Here is a 23,214-nt window from a genome sequence, read left to right as displayed (position 1 = left end):
ATGGTTCAAGAAAAGGTTAAAGAAAACTGAGGAGTATTGGTCATAGTAAATAAATTATCTAATGTACAGTACTTCTAATGGTCACAACCTATAAGAGGAGAACTCCAGATAAGAACATTTTTTGCAGAATGCCTGGGGTATCAACTGGGAGTTGAAAACATTTTTACTGTACTGTATATGTTCATGCTTTAATATAGTTGTCATTGGCCATGTGCATCTAAGATTTAGAGAATGGCAGCAAATGTAACAAGGGTGAAAACTATAAATAATTTTACACAAAGACCACCCCTATGTAAAACCCCTCCCCTATGCATCCCAGTAATATTACCTTTGATGATTCACAAGTGATATTAAGGTACCAATAGGTACACTCCTTGTCACATTGTGGACACATAATAATGCTTCCACCAATGCTTGGGTCACAGACTTCTTTGCTGAAAGAAAGTATATAATTCAAATGTAAAAAGGCAAAATATAAAATATCTCCATCTATGAAGAAAGGTTTCTATAATGCAGACATTTTCTAAAGGGAGTTTCTACATGAATGTAGAAAGTGTTTCATTTCAGCATTGGGGGTGACAGACTCCATTTAAGAGAGAACTACACTATTCAGAAGAGCAAATAATCTATACACTAAAGGACTAGGGTTTTTTTTCCCCGGTTTAAAAAAAATTAATACAAAGTATGCGTCTGTCTGGAAAGTTTACAGCTGTTATGCAGCATGCATTAAGTACGTGCATGAATGTGGGCTGCCTTAAAGAAGCACTTCCATCATAAACGCAGGGACAATAGACTTCCTGGTTCTACATAGAGCAGAGAAAAGAGAAGGATTAGCTGGGTAGAAAGGAATAATGAGCAATTGTAAGTACACAGTGCTGTATAATATGATGGTTGCAGTATTTTTATTATTTATTTTTAGAGCACCATTGATTCCATGTTGCTGTACATGAGAAGGGGGTAATATACAGGTTACAAATATAAAAAGCTATGAACTAACAATGACAGACTGGTACACAAAAGAGAGGGCCTTGCCCTTGTGGGCTTACAGTCTACAGAGGATAAAAACTTTGATGGAAGTGCTTTTTTAATGGCAAAGATATCGACATTAAAGAGAACCTGTCAGCAGGATTTTGCAATATCAGTCATGGCCATAATGGAGTCATTATACTTATTAAATTGATACTTTTGGTGAATCAGTCCGATCTGTGGTTGTTGTTTAATCAAGATATGTTTTTTTTTGTCTAATAATATTTCAGTGCGCAGGGGTGGGACTGGGGGTAGGGTCTTCTCCTTCTGCTCTGGCCCCTCCACCTGCCTACTATGTTTCTATGACAGGTCACTGATTCTTCAGTGACCTGCCTCTTTTTTTTTTAATTATGTGCTGCCGATATTAAAGTAGACAACGAGTGTGCAGTTTGATTCCTTGGCCGGTCTTCTGGTCTTCAACAAGATGGCACCGGAAGCAGCGCATGTACAGATCAAGATCTCAGCTTAATGAAGACGTCATCTCGATCTGCACATGTGCTGCCTCCGGCGCCATTCTATCGCCATGCCATTACTTTATATTGCTGAATCCTCCTGACAGGTTCTCTTTAAGGAAGATGTGATAAAATAGCAAATTTTAAAATAAATCAACAGTTATCACTTAAACTTCAATTCTTTGCTTCGCCATTGCCCCTGCACCCCGGAGGGACACAATCCATTCACATCACTGCTGCCATCAATCACTGGCCTCAGCAGTGACAATTGCATGTACAACACATGACTATTTAGGCCAGAGATGATGGATGAGAAATCATCACCGCAGAACCGGCAGGCTCCACTTAGAGCCATGGGGTTTTCAAGGGGTAGATCAGGACTTACTTTTCTATTTTATAAGATTCCCTATTCTAAATGCAAACTTTAAATATGCTGGAAAACCTACTTAAGTGCTGTGGCACCTTCATAGAGTTTCCTTAAAAGGGTAACATGAGGCCATAAAGATCTGGCATCAAGTCATTAACATTCTATAATGAGAATATATCTTTAAATGTAACTTTACTTTTAAAAACACACATCAGTAGGAAAGGCAAAAAAAATTGTAATAGATCTTATCAGAGAAATCTGCTTCCTTCCCCACTTATCAAACACTTTTTCCTCTCCCCACTGCATCCTGAACTTGTCATCCACTCTGAAAAAACCCAGCTCAAATCCATCTTGGTCAAAAAGACTGCCAGCTCCCTGGAGTAGCATGTTACTCAGCCCATTATACACTATGGAGAGGGAAGGGGGAGTAAGGAACACTGATGAAACATGCAGAGGGAGACACAGAAAGATAGTGCTCAGCTTTCTACCTTTACCCATCCAGAGCTTGATTCATATCCAAAATAAAAAAGGGATCAATGTTGTTTGTACCTCAAAATGGTAACAATGAATACTACAGCTCGCATGCAAAAACCAAGCCCACACACAACTCCATTGGTGGAAAAATAAAAAAGTTAAAGGGGTTGTCCGGTCCAAATCGATAAGTCTGCAGTCACTCTGTGTGACTGCAGACTTATGAATCCCTCCAGCGCTCGCACTGTGCACTGCGGGAATACGCCGGTTTCTGACCCGGGACCGAAAGGTATGTTTAAGTTATACATACTCCAGGCCAGCGGTGGGCCACCTCACTTGACGAGGTGCGGCCTCGTTCCATACAAGTGTATGGAGCGAGGCCGTGCCCAGTAGTCAAGCCTTGGCTAGACTTATCGATTTAGACCGGACAACCACTTTAAGAGTCTCAGAAAATAGTGACACAAATAACATTTTTTTCCCCCTTTTACAAATTCAGATTTTTTTTCACTACTAAATTATAAAAATAAATAAACAAACATACAAATTTGGTATCGCCATACACGTACTGACCTGGAGATTAAGTTATCAGGTCAATTTCAGTGCACAAATGAGCACCGTAAGAACAAAACCCGAAAAACAATGCTGGAATTGCAATTTGTTTTCCACAATTTTAATCCACTTGGAAGTGTTTTCCTCTTTTTGAGCACATGATATGGTAAAATGAATGGTGTCAATCAAAACTACTAATCATCCTGCAAAAAACAAGCCCTCAGCTAACTGGATGGAAAAGTGAAAAGTTATGGCTCTTGCAAAATGATAAACATAGGCAAAAAAAAAATAAAAAAAAATTGCCAGTCCCAAAAATGTTAAATATAAAATTATTATTATTATTGTTTATGTTAAAGCACCAATTACCTGCATTTAAAAACAAATTGTAAGATGGCTGCGGGACAGGCCCTTGAGGGGAGATATGTATCATCAAGGTTGGTAGCTTGGGTGATGTAAACCCAAGGAAAGCATGCTCCAGCATGTATAGTGCTGAGAGGGTTAATAGGGCGTACCAGGGCCGGGTTTTAGGAGCAGTCATAAGAGATGGGAGGGATTGACAGCTCACATATCCCCACCCTGGGGTGTGGTTTGGTAAATAAAATGGAGACAGGGTCTCATTCAGTGTCTGACTGGAGGTGTGGAGACCTCCAGGGTGTTTTGCTACAGGACCTTGACCTGAGCGGGCGAACCCGCAGTACTGTATGGACTATTTATTTTCTGTTTTGTCACTCTGTGCAGGCTGTCATTTTGTTTACTTCTAAAGTGCGTTTTATGCAGTTTTAATAAACCTGCCTTGAACATTTTAAAGAAACCTGTTTTCCTGTGCCTACCTCAACTGCAGCTGAGTGAGTAAACCCTACAATATATAAAATACAAGTAGGTTAAGCTAGAAGTGACAGACTGGTACAGAGGGGATGAGGATCCTGCGCTCACAGGCTCATAAAATTTAGATGACTATATTATTTGGCAGACTAGATAGACCATGTGGTCTTTTTCTAACAAATATTCTATAAAAGCTTACAATTAGAAATGAGGCCGCAAGAGCCCTACAATCTGTCTCCTACCATCAGAATCCTTGGCAACTCTTCTGATTAACAGGCCCGGCATTATGTCAAGCGTGCGCCACACTGCAATGCAATGACTTCATGGGGCCTACCAATCACAAGTGTATGAGTATGGAAAAAATGTAGGACTGGAGCTATGTCCTTTAATAAGTAATAGGTCCTTGTAAGTTAGACATCCTTTTTTAATTACATTTTTTTAAGTATTTAATGCTGTCTAAATAAAAGAGGATTTCTAACTTACCACAAACCTATTACTTACCAAAGGAGAGCGAGCGCCAAACCTACGTATTTTCATCCATATACTATGGCCACCCATTGGTTACCGCAGTTCCTTTTCACTTATAATGCAGGGATCAGAGGTGACATACTATCATTTTTTTTTTTTTACCAGCACCATCATCATGCAAATTCATCTGCTCATCTCTACTTACAATATGAATGAAACAGAAGAAGAAGTGACACACTATAGACATGGAGCCAATTCCGAACAGGGGACCAGACCCTTTTGCCAACATGGGGAATATAAAAGCTATCTCGAAAAGGATATTGCAAAATTATAGCCTCAGTATTCATAACCGAGAGAACAGAACACAAATTTACTAACATGAAAAGACATACTATGTATCCAAGATTTATCTATACACTATACACCAATGGACATCACTTTGAATATTCGGAGTCTATAGATAAAACCTGGATACATACGGTAGTTTTCTCTTTATATGTTCAAGCCAGGATGGTGTAGAGATTTTTGCAACCAGGTCAAGTTGTTTAGAAACCATAGACTGTAGTTATTCAATCTAGGCCTACTTGAAGTAGTGAGTTTACAGGCACATTCAGAATTCTAGGGGCAAGTCTAAGGCCAAGTTTCCTTGGTGCATACATGTTGCATTTGTTGTGTATGTGCATGTGAAAATAACACAGCAGATTACAGTTCTAGCAAAGTGGATGAACTGCGGAGAACGTCTGTTTTTGGCTTAAAGGGGTTGTCAGGGAATTTATCATTGATGGCTTATCCTTCGGATAGGTCATCATTGTCTGATCAATGTGGGTGCGACACTCGGCACCCCCGCCGATCTGCTGTTCCTGATGCCGGTCGGAACAGTTATGGAGCTAATCAGCTAATTGGGATAGGAATAAAGGCGTGTGCTATATAGAGGTAGAGTGTATCTATCAATTTACCAATAATGTATACATATACTTATCTATAAACCAGCGGACTAGAGTGGAGATCACTAGAATGTCTTTTATTTTGAGTAAGCACCTTCTGTGCCATCACATGTCCATATACACCAAATCAAAAAAGTATTTTTTAACTATTAAATCACTATCTCTTAGATTCTAGACCGATTCTCGGTTCTTTCTCCTTTTGGTTTCGGTTATGGAGCTGCACAGCACAGCTCCATCGACTGTGTAGTAGCCGTGGCTGGATACTGCACATCTGCCCCCTATTGATTTGAAGAGGTGGCGGATGTGCAATACACAGCCGTGGCCACTATAGAGTCGACAGAGCTGTGCAACTTCGTAATTGAGCAGTTCTGGACGTGGCCGCTGCTGACAACTGATCGGCGGAGGTCTCCCCCCGACTGACCAGACATGGATGACCTATCCTAACGATAGACCATCAATGTTAAAGACCCAGATAACACATTTAGTAAGGATACAAAATATTCAAGAGGGAATAAAGATTACTTGCAGAAACCAATCACTTTCTTAATCTTGAACTGTAAAAAAAAAAGCTTGGATCTTCCATTATTGCTAAGGGCAATGCAGACTGTTTAGTACACAGTTTTCATGCATTAGATGCCTGATACTTAGCAAGTGCCTGAAATGCCTTAGTCCACAGCTATGTTCACTGTTTATGAAACAAGAGCTATTACTAAGAAAAGGAAAGAACAAATGATTAACCATTTGTGGCTAATAATATGAATAGGTATGTAATCACAAAGCTTGCACCAACTGGATGCCAAATTCCACTGTAAATCCAGCGCTCTTTTTGATCAAGTCTCACCTCCAGGTGCAGGATTCTTGAGATTTATAGCCATAAAGGAAACAGCAAAGGCCAACTATTGCTGCCAGCAGCAACATTCGAGTGTAGAAACCAAGCCAAGCAAAATAAATTCCAACTTTCTCGCCATAGTATTTCCTATGGAAGAAAAAGAAAAGTGCTTTGTTTAATGGCCACTATTAGATAGAACAGAAATTTCTCTTACAACTCTTGAAATGTTTCCCCATCACTAATATATTTACTAATGCTAGTCAGTAATATACTTAGTATTCGGATTTTGGTCTTGAACATTTTAATGGAAGAAGCCAAATCTATAAAGTACAGCTGTGATCCTAGTACCAGGAAACTGCTGATTCCATCATGCAGCTTCTGAAAAGACAACCCAGTGAGAAGAAGAAATGTCAGCCCTTCTGTTAAATAATAGAAAATACATGTAGGGGGTTCTATATATGACTAAGAAACACGATTTTCCCCTGAATGCCTTTATAGGCCTAAACAGTTACCTTTACTCCTCACACCATAAGGTTATATTCCTAGAAGGAATTTGTGGATGAGAAGTTTGATTCCAAATTTTAATTTTCAGCCAATTTTTGAAAAATGTAAAAAAGTTACTATCCTTGAAAAATTGCATGAATGTGATTGCAAATGTACTTTCTAAAAAGTCTGTGCAGATTGAAACCTACCATTTCAACCAATCCAAAAGGATTCTGTCATAAGATAATATCTTTACCCTCACTAGTAGAAAGATCTACCAAGACTTGAAAATGAGAGATATATAGGTAATCTCAAAACATTCTTTTATTGTGTGCAAGGCATGGCACTGTTACATTTAGAAATTAATCTGAAGATAAAGTGTTCAAATGTTTTAAACCATTCACTAATTTACAGCAATAAATTCATCTGTATAAACACATTTCTGAAAAAAGTATTCATATTTGCAATTTAAAAGATGCATAGCCATAAGGCTATGTTCACATGTTGCGTTTTTGCTGCGTTTTTTTCTGAAGGCAAAACCTGCCTGTCTTGGCAGTAAAGAAGCAGCTCACAAAAAAGCAGGTTTTGCTGGGTTTTTCAGGATCCCAAATTTCAGCTTTGCTTCCACCACACAAGCATAATCACAGGTCATCAATGCAAGACATACACTGTGTTCCAAATTATTATGCAAATAATATTTTCTCAGATTTTCCCAAATTACCTATATGAATTGCAGTCATTGTAATTTTCCAGTCAAATAACTATTAGAGTACAATTGAAAGGTTTTTGTACAAACTGCCTATGATAACAGTATATTTAAAAAAAAATAAAAAACTCAAACTGCACTCAAAATGCATGTTCCAAATTATTATGCACAGCAGAGTTTTCAACCTTTTCATTTTAATAAAGAACAAAAAAATGGTCTTTTTTGAAATTATAAGCATTAGCAGGTTATTACAAACTGAAATCAAACAGTTTTCAACTCAAAACTTTATTCTAGGTGATGTTACATTTGCACATAGGACCCCTTGTTCGAAAGGAGCTTCTGAACTCTCTTGTCCATTGAATTTGTCAGGTTTTGGATGCTTTCTGCTTCAATTGTTTTGCATGAGGACAGAATACCCTCCCAGAGCTGTTGCTTAGATGTGAACTGCCTCCCGCCATCATAGACACTCCTTTTGATGATGCTCCAGAGGTTCTCAATGGGGCTGAGGTCAGGGGAGCATGGGTGCCACACCATAAGCTTGTCCCCTTTTATGCCCATAGCAGCCAGAGATGCAGATGTGTTATGTGCAGCATGAGACGGGGCATTATCATGCATGAAAATGATCTTGCTGCGGAATGCACGGTTCTTCTTCTTGAACCATGGAAGGAAGTGCTGTTTGAGAAACTCAAAATACATTATGGAGTTCATCTTTACCCCTTCAGGGATCCTAAAAGGGCCGACAATCTCTCTCCCCATGATTCCAGCCCAAAACATTACTCCACCTCCTCCTTGTTAGCGCCGTAGCCGTGTTTGCATGGGGTGTCCATCAACCAGCCATCCTCCACTCCATCCATCTGGACCATTGAGATCATTTCATGCATGATAATGCCCTGTCTCATGCTGCACATAACACATCTGCATCTCTGGCTGCTATGGGCATAAAAGGGGACAAACTTATGGTGTGGCACCCATGCTCCCCTGACCTCAACCCCATTGAGAACCTCTGGAGCATCATCAAAATGAGTGTCTATGATGGCGGGAGGCAGTTCACATCTAAGCAACAGCTCTGGGAGGGTATTCTGTCCTCATGCAAAACAACTGAAGCAGAAACCATCCAAAACCTGACAAATTCAATGAATGAGAGAGTTCAGAAGCTCCTTTCGAACAAGCGGTCCTATGTGCAAATGTAACATCACCTAGAATAAAGTTTTGAGTTGAAAACTGTTTGATTTCAGTTTGTAATAACCTGCTAATGCTTATAATTTCAAAAATGACCATTTTTTTGTTCTTTATTAAAATGGAAAAGGTTGAAAACTCTGCTGTGCATAATAATTTGGAACATGCATTTTGAGTGCAGTTTGAGTTTTTTATTTTTTTTTAAATATACTGTTATCATAGGCAGTTTGTACAAAAACCTTTCAATTGTACTCTAATAGTTATTTGACTGGAAAATTACAATGACTGCAATTCATATAGGTAATTTGGGAAAATCTGAGAAAATATTTGCATAATAATTTGGAACACAGTGTATGTGAAACCATAAAACCGCTTTTGGAAAAAAAAAAAAAGGCAATTTCTTCAAATTATTTAGCGGAAAAAGATTTTTATGTCTGAAAAATTAGTGACTATGCTGAACAAAAAAGTTCATATGAGTTCATGAAAAAAATACACAATTACAAATGTAAGGCTATGTGCCCACGATGCAGAAATGCTCAGGATTTTTTCCTGAGCGTTTCTGCATCTCCCTGGCAGAAAAAAACGCATGCGGATTATACATGCGTTTTCCTGCCAGGGACATGCGGAAGTGAAGCGTTCTTCACATGCATTTCCGCATGCGGGTTGACAAGCGCTTTCCAAGCGATTTTAGCATCACTTGGAAAGTGCTTGTCAACTTGGTCACACTATATAAATCCATGCAAACAGCATGGATTTATATACTGTGACCCGAGAAAATGTCAAAAAATAAAAAAATAAACATATACTTACCCTCCGATGGCACGCGCTGTCTTGCTTCACCGTCCCAGCTGCCGGCAGCGGTAGACTGAAGGACCTGCCGACGTCAGCGTCGCGTGACCCGCCACATGACTCCGACGTCAGCGCAGGTCCTTCATTCCATCGCGAACTGCTGCCAAGCAAGGAAGAGCGCACCACGGGCCGCCAGAAGGTAAGTATATATATATATTTTTTTTTTTACATTTTGCTATGGTACCCGAGTCCAGAGGAGAGTCTCCTCTCCTCCACACCCTGGTACCATCCGCACATTGAACGCATGTAATGAGCATCTAGTTATGCAGTGATGCGTAATCCATGCGGTCTAATGCAAGTCAATGGCGGCGAAACCGCAGCACTTCCGCAAAATAATTGGTAGTGCTGCGTTTTTTTCCGCAATGATAATGAAATTTTTGCAGCATGTGCACAGCACATGCGGATTATCATTGGGGAACATGGCAAGCCTTCTACCATGCGTTTTTTAAGCGTTTTTGCCGCTGCGGAAACGCTTAAAAAGTGCATCTTGGGCACACAGCCTTACAGCGGGGTGGGGGGGGGGTGAATAGGTCCAGAATGCCTATAAATTCAAACAGGGGAATATTGTGTTTCTTATTTTTTGCTCAGAATAGACATTGACAGAGGATTGAGTTTGTAGGACAGTTGACTTTCACATTTTTGTCAGCCCTTGAGTTGATCATGTATTGTTCAATTTCATACCTTGGTCAGCCAATGTTTACTTTGCACACATCACTAATTTAATTAAACTGTACTAACCTTAACTGCCATTCTCAGGTGGAACACCAAGACATTTTGGTTTAAACTTGGAAAAATCACAAAATAAATAAATGGGTTTCACATACTGCTGTACATGCTTTTTTTCATGGAAAACACAGCAAAACCTGATACCTGTATTTTTGCTGCATTTTGGCACTTACTCATTGCTTTCTATAGGTGAAAAAACGCTGCAAAAACACTGAAAGAAGTGACATGCTGCAGTTTTCGAAAAGGCAGCAGTTTTCCAATTCAGTCAGGAAAAAAAAAAACAATGTGTGTGCATGATATTTCTGAAATGGTATAGCTTTTGCTGGTACTGAAAAATGCAGCTTTTAATATGTATACATTTCCATATATTTGCATAAAAAAATGCAGCAAAAACGCAACGTGTGAACATAGCCTAACTCATCATTTGAAATGTACGGTAATTGTGTGGCATGTTAAAGTTAAGTGAAAGTCGAAAACTACTCTCTGCTGTACAATAAGACTGGTATTCAGCTTGTACTTTGACTTCAAAGACAACCATGTCTCATCATTCATTACATGAACAGCGCCTTATTGAATACAGACGGACTAAAGACACTGGCTCTCTTCATGGGAGGGTAACCAGACAGCAGAGCTGAACACTGGTTATTTTTCGGTCTAGCACTTTAAAAAAAATTATGATTGAGAACAATTTTTGTGTTGGCTAGAAGCTGAAACTGCAAAAAATCTGGCATAGTCATAATGACTTTGCACACTTCTCAGAGGTATGCAAAATAGGTTGTACAGGGCAGTGTGATCCAGATTTCCTAACATGGTTACTCAGGGTAATTGTCGTTAACATTACATTGCTCTTTCTTCTCTCTATAAATTGAGATATAAAAGCATTTCTTCCTCCCCCGGTCTCCCCTGGTGGTGCGGACCCTGTTGGGGAGGGCCATGTTCAGTTAGTGGAGACAGAACATACAAGATGGAGGAATAATACACCTGCAATGGGTCTCCTCTTACTCCATTTGATAGCTGTAAGTGTGAGGAGACATAATTTCTACTAAGGGTCCCTGACAAAACTAAGCCACATGAGTAATCTGAAGCCATCTATGCTTTTCACCAGGACACTGGACTCTGAATTTGGACAGGAACTAAAGCTGAACTAACCAGGATTCAAGAGCGTCCATTGTCATTACCCATTTTGTCTGTTGAACTGGCTTCTTCTTAAAGTTTTGTCACATAGTAGCTAAAAAAATATCACTTTATTCAGCGTCTGCGCTGCTTTCACTAAATCCTTACATAGCCCTCTGACTCCCCCTGTATGGCCCTGAAAAAAGGTTTTAATTTCTCCCGCGCTGTATGCTAATCAAGTCCGTCCGGTCCGCTGGTCGTGGCTTCGGGCCTCTCCACCCCTCCCCCGGCTGCTGCTCACCGCGCTTGACGTGGATGTGCACTTCTTTTTTTCAGCTTTGCCAGCCTGCACAGTATGCTTTGCCCAATTGCAAACTAGGCAAAGCCTACTGTGCAGGTGCAAAACGCTGAATAAGGGGGTATTTTTAGCTGCTATGTGACAAAACTGGTGACAGGTTCCCTTTAAAGTGCAGGGCATTACAAGCTGCCAGTTTAGTTCTTCCATTCCCAATCACATTTTTCTCAGGGAAAAGTGCATCTTAAACCAACTTAAAGGTTCTTTTCTAATTGACACCTGGGATACCCTATTTTTCTTGGTGAAAGGTGCATGGTAAACTGTTATTACTGTATACATTTAATCATTAGTATAGCTCTGGAAACCAAATACAGTTGTTTGGCGAAAATCTCTCTACCAACTTATGAAAGCTCATCTCAGCCAAGTGTTTGCCTTCTATAACTTAGTCAAGCAGGAAGAGGTGGCGCTGGGCAGGGAACAGAGCTGGAGTGACAGAGGCTTCAGATCTACCATATTCATTTGCCATTTGCATATCAATTCAAACACTGATTTATCAGTAATGGAGGAACGGACTGATCATGTAAAGGTATTACTGGACTTGTCTTTGACAGAACTACCTTCACATATAAATAGTTTGGGGTGTAAAATCCTGCTGATAGATTCCATTTAAAAACAAAGGAAGCCATTGCCAGATACCTCTATATGCACACGATGCAGAAATGCTCCGGATTTTTCCTGAGCGTTTCTGCATCTCTCTGGCAGAAAAAACGCATGCGGATTTTATATGCATTTTTTCAGCCAGGGACAAGCGTTTGTCATGCGTTTTGCACACGCGATTTCGCATGCGGGTTGTCAAGCGCTTTCCAAGCGATTTTAGCATCGCTTGGAAAAGTGCTTGACTACTTGGTCACACTATATAAATCCTTGCAACCGGCATGGATTTTATATAGTGTGACCAAGTTAGTTAAAAAAAAAAAAAAAAAAATGTTTAAAAAAAAAACAAAAAAAAAAAACATTATACTCCCCTTCTGATGGCCCCCGGTCTCCTTCTCTGGTCTCCCCGGTACCTGACATGTCACATGACTAAATGACGTCATGGAAGGTCCTTAGCGATGCGTCCTGGCTCCCCGGCAGCTCGCGATGATCTAAAATCACCTTCCATGACGTCATTTAGTCATGTGACCTGTCACATTACTAAATGACGTCATGGAATGTCCTTTTAGACCATTGCAAGCTACCGGGGAGACTGGAGAAGGAGACCAAGGGCCATCGGAAGGTGAGTATAATGTTTATTTTTTTAACATTTTTATTCTTTTTTTTTAACTAACTTAGTCACACTATATAAAATCCATGCCGGTTGCATGGATTTATATAGTGTGACCAAGTTCTCAAGCACTTTCCAAGTGATGCTAAAATCGCTTGGAAAGCGCTTGACAATCCGCATGCGAAATCGCATGTGCAAAACAAGTGACAAACGCTTGTCCCTGGCTGAAAAAACGCATTTAAAATCCGCATGCTTATTTTCTGCCAGGGAGATGCAGAAATGCTCAGGAAAAATACGGAGCATTTCTGCATTGTGGGCACATAGCCTAATTGGTAGTGCTGCGGATTTTTCCGCAATGATAATCCGCAGCGGAAATTTCCATAGCATGTGCACAGCACATGTGGATTATCATTGGGGAACATTGCAGGCCTTCTACTAAGCGTTTCTGTGTCGGAATCGCCGCTGAGGAAACGCTTAAAAAACGCATAGTGGGCACACAGCCTTATCTAGCAGAACAAAAGGATCAGGTGTTTTTCTGATTCTTCACTCCCCCAACATTTTCGGTCAGGAAAAAGTTGAGCAATCTCAATGTCAGAAAGTTGGTGGAACCCACCAAGATCAACGAGTTTGGAAGACTTTAATCAAATATTTATAACTTCTTTTTTTCAGAAATCAAAAGTAAAGTGAAGATAAGAAACTTTGATCATTCACTCTCAATTCACTAGTAAAATCTGTCTTCTGTGTAAATAGATTTTTACATTACTGGGTTATGAGAAGATGGTTGCTGCTCATAAAATTCTATGGAGAGAGGATGAAGTAGAAGGAGGAGGTAGAGGTAGATAAAGACATTCTGCAGTTACTCTGGAAGATTCTGCACACATAAGACATGAGAGCTATGGAGCTATGGCAGATACCACATTAATTGGCAGGTTTGGCTGATATATATATATATATTATACAGTTATATGAAAAAGTTTGGGCACCCCTATAAACCTCATTTCAAGGCAGAAACATTACTGTGTCCAACAGTTATTACATATATCAAACTGAAATAACTGTTGCAAAAACACCAATTTTTAAAAAACATTAAGCTTAAGATTAATAGGGGTGCCCAAACTTTTTCATATAACTGTATATATACACACACATATCTATCTATCTATCTATCTATCTATATATATATATATATATATATATATATACACATATACATATACACATACATATATACACACATACAGTACAGACCAAAAGTTTTGACACACCTTCTCATTTAAGGATTTTTCTGTATTTTCATGACTATGAAAATTGTACATTCATACTGAACGCATCAAAACTATGAATTAACACATGTGGAATTATATACTTAATATAAAAGTGTGAAACAACTGAAAATATGTCTTATATTCTAGGTTCTTCACAGTAGCCACCTTTTGCTTTAATGACTGCTTTGCACACTCTTGGCATTCTCTTGATGAGCTTCAAGAGGTAGTCACCGGAAATGGTCTTCCAACAATCTTGAAGGAGTTCCCAGAGATGCTTAGCACTTGTTGGCCCTTTTGCCTTCACTCTGCGGTGCAGCTCACCCCAAACCATCTCGATTGGGTTCAGGTCTGGTGACTGTGGAGGCCAGGTCATCTGGCGTAGCACCCCATCACTCTCCTCCTTGGTCAAATAGCCGTTACACAGCCTGGAGGTGTGTTTGGGGTCATTGTCCTGTTGAAAAATAAATGATGGTCCAACTAAACGCAAACCGGATGGAATAGCATGCCACTGCAAGATGCTGTGGTAGCCATGCTGGTTCAGTATGCCTTCAATTTTTAATAAATCCCCAACAGTGTCACCAGCAATGCACCCCTACACCATCACACCTCCTCCTCCATGCTTCACAGTGGGAACCAGGCATGTAGAGTCCATCCGTTCACCTTTCTGCGTCGCACAAAGACAAGGTGGTTGGAACCAAAGATCTCAAATTTGGACTCATCAGACCAAAGCACAGATTTCCACTGGTCTAATGTCCATTCTTTGTGTTCTTTAGCCCAAACAAGTCTCTTCTGCTTGTTGCCTGTCCTTAGCAGTGGTTTTCTAGCAGCTATTTTACCATGAAGGCCTGCTGCACAAAGTCTCCTCTTAACAGTTGTTGTAGAGATGTGTCTGCTGCTAGAACTCTGTGTGGCATTGACCTGGTCTCTAATCTGAGCTGCTGTTAACCTGCGATTTCTGAGGCTGATGACTCGGATAAACTTATCCTCAGAAGCAGAGGCGACTCTTGGTCTTCCTTTCCTGGGGCGGTCCTCATGTGAGCCAGTTTCTTTGTAGCGCTTGATGGTTTTTGCAACTGCACTTGGGGACACATTCAAAGTTTTCCCAATTTTTCAGACTGACTGACCTTCATTTCTTAAAGTAGTGATGGCCACTCGTTTTTTTTTACTTAGCTTCTTTTTTATCTATCAGCTGTGTATTCACCAGACTTCTGCACAACACAACTGATGGTCCCAACCCCATTTATAAGGCAATAAATCCCACTTATTAAACTTGACAGGGCACACCTGTGAAGTGAAAACCATTTCCGGTGACTACCTCTTGAATCTCATCAAGAGAATGCCAAGAGTGTGCAAAGCAGTCATCAAAGCAAAAGGTGGCTACTTTGAAGAACCTAGAATATAAGACATATTTTCAGCTGTTTCACACTTTTTTGTTAAGTATATAATTCCACATGTGTTAATTCATAGTGTTGATGCCTTCAGTGTGAATGTACAATTTTCATAGTCATGAAAATACAGAAAAATCTCTAAATGAGAAGGCGTGTCCACTTTTGGTCTGTACTGTATATATATATATATATATATATATATATATATATATATATATATATATATATATATATATATATATATATATATATATATATATATATATATATATATATATATATATACACACATACATATATATATATATACACACATACATACACACGCACACATACATATATATATATACACACATACTTATATTATATATATATACAGGATTATGATATATGCGCGATGTGAAATCAAGATGCAGCATGAAGCAAATGGAATAATAGTTACAAGAACAACATTTTATCACAATTAATGATATAAATTGTAGAGAGGCACCACAAGTTTTTATTCCTGTAATCAATTTTTACTGTAGAAACCAAAATATGAAATTTATATGAATTTCTGCTTGAAGTAACCCACTAGTTCTCCCTACCTTACAAGATCCAATGGTTGTAACTTGTAAAAACTAAAAGGGTGGGCCCATTCTCTGTACAACAGATATCTTTCATTCGGGCATCTGTGATCTTCAGACTTGACATTAAACCTACACTGCAAAATAAAGAGACAATGCAGATCAGGTACGGAGGTAAATCACTCAGGCCCCCAATTCACTTTTCATTGTTGACTTGTGGTTTTTGCAAAATGTTGATGACTGTGTCAAATCAAAAAGTCTCTAATTGAGAGGTATTCACACCAAAATGCTACCAGAAATGCAACAATGAGCAAATTACTAGACAAATAGCCAAAGAGAGCTCAAAATGCTCAAGAAGGAGAAGCTGATAAAATAACAATAATGTAGGATAAATAATAAAATGCTTTTTGAAAAAGAAACAATTTGGCATTTAATCTAGTATAAGGTAAATGTGATCATTGAGAGCAAAGCTATATGCATGTGTACGCCATGTGTCTATGTATGTATGTATGTATGTATGTATGTATGTATGTATGTATGTATGTATGAGATAGATATATATATATATATATATATATATATATATATATATATATATATATATATATATATATATATATATATATATATATATACACACATACACACACACACACATACCGTATATATGAACAAAAGCATTATGACATCTACACATTTCATGTACAGGATCTTTTATGCCATCCCATTCTAAACCACAGGCATTAATATGGACTTGGTTTCCCCTTTGCAGCTTACATCAATTCTCATTCTTCTAGGAGGACTTTCTGTAAGCTATGGAACATCTGTTGGAATTTTTGTCCATTCAAACAGAAAATCATTTTTTGAGGTCAAACACGGATGTTGGGCGAGAGCGCCTGGACCCCAATCTTCATTGTACAATGTAGCTCATCCCAAATGTGTTAAATGGGGTAAAGATCAAGGCTCTGTGCGTGCCAGTCAAGTTCTTGCAGACCAAACCCACCTAGCTGTGCATTTACGAACCCAGCTTGTGCGCTGGGCTCACAAATAATAATGCTAGTACATATATGTGCCTTAACCAAACTGTTCCCACAAAGTTTGGAAGCTTTTAATTTTCCAAAATGTGTTGGTATGCTTAAACATTAACATTTCCCTCTTCTGAAAAAAAAGGGCCTATGTCAACCAGGGAAGAACAACCTCATAGATTCCTCCATCAAAATGTACACTTGCCACAATGCAGTAGGGCAAGTTAAAGTTCTTTTGGCATTCGCCAAACTCGTGCATCATATAGTGAAGAAGCCAAGGGAACCCATGCCATGAAGATCCCAAAGCACAGTTTATGTACTGATGTCATCGCCAGAGGAAATTTGGATCTCTGTAGTTATTAAGTCAGTAGAATGTTGGTGATTTTTTACACCACAAATTGTCTAATTCATTCCCTACACCAGAAAATTCACTCCAGTACCTGCCTGGAATGAGATTTCTGGCGTAGCAAATGTAGGAACACACCACTCGTCAGACGCTCCAGATTCATGGAGAGAACAACGCCGGTCTTGATGAATGAAGTGTGTCTCAGCACTTGGCAACCCCGCTCTGTAATTTTATGTGGTATGCCACTTCATGGCTGAGTTCCTGTGGTTCCTAAAGACTTCCAGATTTCAATATTACCACTCACAGTGGATTGTGAAATATTTAGGAGGGAAGAAATTTCAACAAAATTTGTTGAAAACAAGCTGGAATTCAGTGAGCTCTTTAGTACGATCCTGTTACAAATCCTTCTGAGTGTCTGGATACAGTGAGTAACAGCTCTGCCATCCAATCTAGGAATGGGGCATGCAGAGCTGTCAGTATGGTGATGGATAGTACAGCTGCCCAATCGGATGCTGGGCGTGCTTAGCTGTCAGTGTCGGGAGTGACAGTTTAGCCATCCAATCAGGACCAGGTTGTGCCGGGGCTTCATCCATGTGTCCCTTTGTCCTGAGTAATTACCTGAATATTTAACCAGCTATCCGCCTTTAATTGCCGCCAATTGTAGCTTTGCTCATGAGGTGTGTGTTTGCTCTGTACTACTTGTCTGGCATTTTGATCTTTGCTGCTCGACCATCCGTTTGCCTAGCCCTTTTGTAGTGATCCGCTACTTTCCTAGAATATTGACCTCGGACGGTTTCCTGATTACGCCTTCACTTCACCCCTCTGTCTATGAAGTACTCTCTTGACTTTTGACCTTGGACCTCTTGACTACCGAGCCTCATGGCTTATATGTGAGCAGTGACTAGCGTCACAGATCCATTCTTCCACAAATGTTAGTAAAGGTCAATTGCATTGCTAGGTAATGAATTTCCTACACCTGTGCTAACGAGACTGAATGAAAAACCTAAATTCATTGCTCAATGCATGTGTCCCAATACTACTCTCCATACACATGCATGGGCACCCTTACTAGTCTGTGGTTACACATCCCCATACATTGCAAGATTCAATGAACTGAGTGTCCTGACACCTTTCACATCCAGCATTAACTTTTTTTAAGAAATCAGTGTTTTAGCACCACTACTGTAACATCACATTAAATGCATTAGCCTTCAATTCATACATGTATAAATGAACTTTTGGGCTTCTATTGCAGATCTACCAGTTCTCTGAATGCTGTGCTTTGCATAACCCTGCCTACACCACTGATTGTCTGCTTTTTCTGCACATTGTGCATATGCAGAAGCCAGCCAATTAGTGGTGAGGGTGAAATTACACACAGCTTACTAGTTCTCTAGTGATAAAATCCACTGTTTTATCAGCAGGAGATTATCAAACCTACAAGGAACTGAGTAAGTGACAATGCAGCAATCAGGGTCTCTATCTGTACATCATGCAGCTCTCAGATTAGGTGACAAACCTGGATGACAGATTCTCTTTTAAGGAATAAAGGTCTACATATACATATGTGTTTACATATTTATTATATTATTACATATTTAACTTACTATTGAATATGTATTATATTTTGTTTTAACAAGAAAAATACATAAATGATACTGAGGGTCTAGAAAACTATTTTGAAAACCTTATCAATACAAAAGCAGTCTAGAAAGATCTATGAGAAAATCTACCATCTTATTTAAATGACTTACATCATGAAGAGGAAATGCTGCCTTGTAAATTCCAGAATCCAGCAATTTGTTGATGCCAAATTTTTTCACGTTTTCCTTCACTGCATATTCAACCCGAGACAGAATGAATTGAACCTGCAAATATGAAATTCCACAATTATTAAAGTATCTAGAACAATGCTTCTAGAAATTACCTGTTCTACTCATGAAAAATAGTAACAGACATATACCCCAAAATTAGGTAGGTACTCCTTAATGGGGAGTTTAACAATTTAATGTTACACTTCTAGAGATAAATGTGATGGTAAATACTTTTGTGTTCAAAAAAAAAGAAAAGAGAAAGACATACTATATGAGAAATACCTCGATTTTTTGAGTATTCAATATCACTTAGATTTTACTAGCTGACATGAAACTACAGTATTATTTTAAATCTGTGGACAAATATTAGCAACAAAAAGTGTCATACTGAAGGCGAACCAGCCCGCTGATTTATAAACCGGAGTCTGGCTCAGTTATTTCAACGGGGTATGTTTAAAGGGGTTATCCAGGACTAGATTTGATTTTTACTATGAGACAAAAAACTAATAGGCAGGTAGTTCCTAACTATCTGCCTGTTCTATTAGGCGCTGGCTCCGACCACTCTTGGCAGCGATTCAGCTCCTCCACGTCAACAGAGCAGCTCTTTCTCTTCTGGGCGGCTCTGTTGACCGGGCGTGTTTGATGACGTCATGCTGACTGACAGCCGGCTTCCCGCTGTTAGGCAGCGGGGAATCGGCAGCAAATCATCAGTATATCAGCAGTCATACCCCGTCAACATAGCAGAGCGAAAGAGAAGCCGCTGCTCTGTCAACGTGATGTTAGTGGAAGCCGCAAAATCGCCGTCAGGAGCAGTCTGTGACGGTGAACCAAGCAGCTTAGGTAAGTAGTCCACAAGGCCAATTTGAGTGCTAGGTCTCTCTCTCCATGTGTAAGTAGGAAAAAAAGCAGTTTATCAGTTTTGTGTGTTTTTCGTTTTTTTTTTTTGGTTTACACCGAATTAGTTATTCTATTTTTAAGTCTATATTATATTTGCTCACATGTTTTATTTTTTGTTTTTCCTGCTTTGTAGGAGTTTAGCAATATAAAATGTATTTTCGCCCAATTCATCGATTGCCACTTTTTGAAAAGTTGCAAAATTTGGAGCAACTTCACTCCAGTCCCCTCGGGTGTATATTCGAGTAATGTCTTTTTCAAGTGTAAAAAGAGTGCAGATTGTTTTTACACTTGAGAAAGACCGCTTATTGATCTTCATTTCAGTTAGCGCAGTCCAAAACCATGACTTGTCTTTTCCTTCAATCTACATTTTGTGAAGTTTTACACCTATCTAAAGTGATCTCCAGCAAATCACTAGTATGGGGGTCATCAGGCCTCGGTTTGTTCTCACTGCACATGACTTTAGTATAACTAGCTCAACAAGAAAACTAGTAAGAAGTAAAGAAGTGCAAAGAAGGGGGGAGAGCCCTAGGAGTCCTCTGTATTCTTTGAAAGACACTAGGTGCCAGACTGCATATTATGGGGTTCTGTTCCTCTTCACGACAATAATAAGGAGTTTGAAAGAAGTGGTGGCCACACCACTCAAAGTCCACTAGGCTGATGGAAACATCAGTGGCTAATTTCTGCACCATTCAATGTCTGTGGGACTGCCGAGGTGTGGATTATTGACCTCCACTTCATTCAGGGAAAACCTTGCAGGGCCTTATTCTCTAAATCTGTTGGTGCTCCAGAAATCACACCCACGGTGATCAATAAATTATGGAAGATATGGAAAGGGGATAACGGACAATCATAGTACAATCCTTTTATGCATTACTGAAAGCATAATTTAAAGTTTACTTACAATGCGACTTCGAGTAGCTGGAGTGAAGAAGGTATCGTTGCTTTCTATGTGAAAGTTTGTTATGCGATCCTTTTCAAATGGAGCAGTGAAATACTCTTGTTCAGGCTTTATTACATCCTCACTTATGGTAAAAATCTTCGTAAACCAATTGAAAGCTGAATGTTTTTGCCTTAGGTCATTGGGCTGTATAGGCAGTTTAATATGCATTACTTCAGCATATGTACACAGGACCTCCCATGGCGCATGTACCTTCACAAACACCAGTCCATCATCAGAAACCTAAAATAGAAAATTATAACATATACAGAATTATTCCAAAGTATAATACTAAATAATGCTTTAAAGGAACGCTATCATCAAAAAGTAACCTGCTGTTTAAATCAGGTTTTAGTGTTAAATGCATATATTTTTAAATACTGGCAATGTCTTTTTTACATAGCACATTCTGTATGAAAAATATATAATATAGAGCACAGCTAAAAATTATTCCTGAAAGGTCAAGAAGTACGAGTCTAAAAAAAGCCCCAGTGGCCAGTGAGACAATTAAAGCACCACTCCAGCATTTTTTTTTATTGCACCGATGGAGTGGTGTTTTAAAATTAAGTCCCCTGCCCCCAGTCATATACTCACCTGTCGCCGTCTTCATCGGTTTCCAGTGTCGCTCCTGTTGGCCTCCTGTGAAAAATGACCTGTCGGCAGCTCCAGTGTTTCATGTAGCTGCACGGAGGTCATATTTAGATACTAGTCAATAAGAGCCTCGTTGTGTCCTCGTTCTGGCTTTCATAGACTTGTATTGAGAGCGTGTGACGTAGCTTCTGACTTCTGGCCAGTCAGAAGCTGCGCTTACAAGATGGTGCGGGGGGGACTGGAAGGCACTAAAAAAACTATGGAGACACCGGAGGGCGAGTATATGACCGGGGGCAAGGCACTTAGATTTAAAGCGCCACTCCAGTGCTAAAAAAAAGCTTTTTTTTTAGTTTTTTAACTACATGTAACATAAAAAACGGATTTAAACAATAGGCCATTTTCTCAGGATAGCTTGCTTTTAAAGGCACTGGTCTCCAACCATTCTGACCTTGAGAGCCATATTTAGCTCTAAGAGAGAGTCGCGAGCCACATCCAGCACAACCCCCCCTCACAGTAGTGGCAACCAAAGCCCGAATTACAGTTGTAATGATAACCAAAGCTTTTCCACAGAAGTCATCCCGAAGCAGAATACCAAGATCCAGAGGTTCCCACAATACCCCCATTCAGTATTCTCCCATCAAACACTCCCACCACACTGTCATATCCAGCTTCAAGAACCTCCTCTGACAGGTAGTATCATCCTGTCTCCAGCTTACCATACTTAAATTATCTCTAAACCCCTAAAATCAGAATATGTGCATCCAGATCTGCTCCTCTGTGCAGGGCTACTCACGAAATTCACCATTTTGACATGTGCTTTTCATACCTGTTTTCCGGACCGTAGCCAATGTACCAAGCTGGCAGACAGCTGCGAGCAACAATGTGACTCCCCAGCAACAGGTTGGGGACCCCTACTTTATGCCATTCATTTGCATAGCTTCCATGGAATACTAACATTTCTGAGCATTCAGGTGGCAACCTAATTTTCACAAGGGTCCTTATGATGAGACAACTTCTTCCAACACTGTAAACTGGAAAGTCCTGCAATTTTCTTTTTGTGTTTTAGTTCCTCACCAACAGAGACATTCCTGCTTACATCCTGTGGCTGAAAACCTGTCATGATCATGTCCAACCGACATTGGTGAATTGATTATTATGTGCATTATATCTCTCAGTAGTCCATGAAAAAGAACAGATTCTCTGATGTATGTTTCCATTTATAGACAGCACGCAGGGATCTTGATAATGGTTAGGAACTTAAACACATTAAAAAGTTACATAGCTTTCTCTTATACAATTACTCAATAAAGATTTATTTACATCCAATTAAAATAAAAGGAAAGCCCCTTTGATGTACGTCTTAAGCTAGGTTCTGATATGTACAGTGCATATGCCTGAATTACAAAAAAAAAAAAAATTGTATTCAGATCTATATGGCAGAGTATCCATAGGCTAAAATGGGCAACACAGTCAAAATTATGTTGCCTGGTTTACATCATCTTGTGTTTTTTATTCTTTTTTTGGACGTAACAAACCCCCCCCCTCCAAAAAAAAAGTATATAAGACGCATGTTTTTTTCTCCATTCTTCTCAATGGGAAACGCTCTGAGACATATACTGTACATATAACAGTACGCTGCAATATGTCTAATACGTAAACATTTGTCTGTACCTAAAGAAAAGTATTAAAAAAGAAAAAAAAAAAAAAAAAAAAACAACAGAAAACTTGTATAGACGTAGATGGATGTATACTTCTAAATTCAGATAGACATTATTCTATGTATAGCTCAACAAGGTAAAAGTTATCACTCCCAAAGTAATTTTAAACAAAAAACTCAAGCTGTAT

General features: G+C 39.3%; 1 protein-coding gene across 5 annotated transcripts in view; it reads right to left on the bottom strand.

Moving 5' to 3' along the window:
• The window catches only part of ANO6 (anoctamin 6), a 155,507-nt gene that overhangs the window by 38,439 nt on the left and 93,854 nt on the right, over positions 1-23,214 (bottom strand). For all 5 annotated transcript variants that reach the window (XM_073651836.1, XM_073651835.1, XM_073651834.1 and 2 more), the window contains 5 exons: positions 20,743-21,021; positions 18,885-18,998; positions 15,781-15,896; positions 5,941-6,075; positions 329-434 (listed from right to left, as the gene is read on the bottom strand). In XM_073651836.1, coding sequence (XP_073507937.1) covers positions 329-434; positions 5,941-6,075; positions 15,781-15,896; positions 18,885-18,998; positions 20,743-21,021 — 750 coding nt within the window. The remainder of the gene's footprint in view (positions 1-328; positions 435-5,940; positions 6,076-15,780; positions 15,897-18,884; positions 18,999-20,742; positions 21,022-23,214) is intronic.

Source organism: Phyllobates terribilis, unplaced genomic scaffold (genome assembly GCF_046119375.1).
Source record: "Phyllobates terribilis strain yellow unplaced genomic scaffold, ASM4611937v1 Scaffold_11__3_contigs__length_659146591, whole genome shotgun sequence".
NCBI classification, from domain to species: Eukaryota; Metazoa; Chordata; class Amphibia; order Anura; family Dendrobatidae; genus Phyllobates; species Phyllobates terribilis.
Note: the sequence above shows the minus strand (reverse complement) of the source record. Positions and strands in the feature narration are given on the sequence as shown.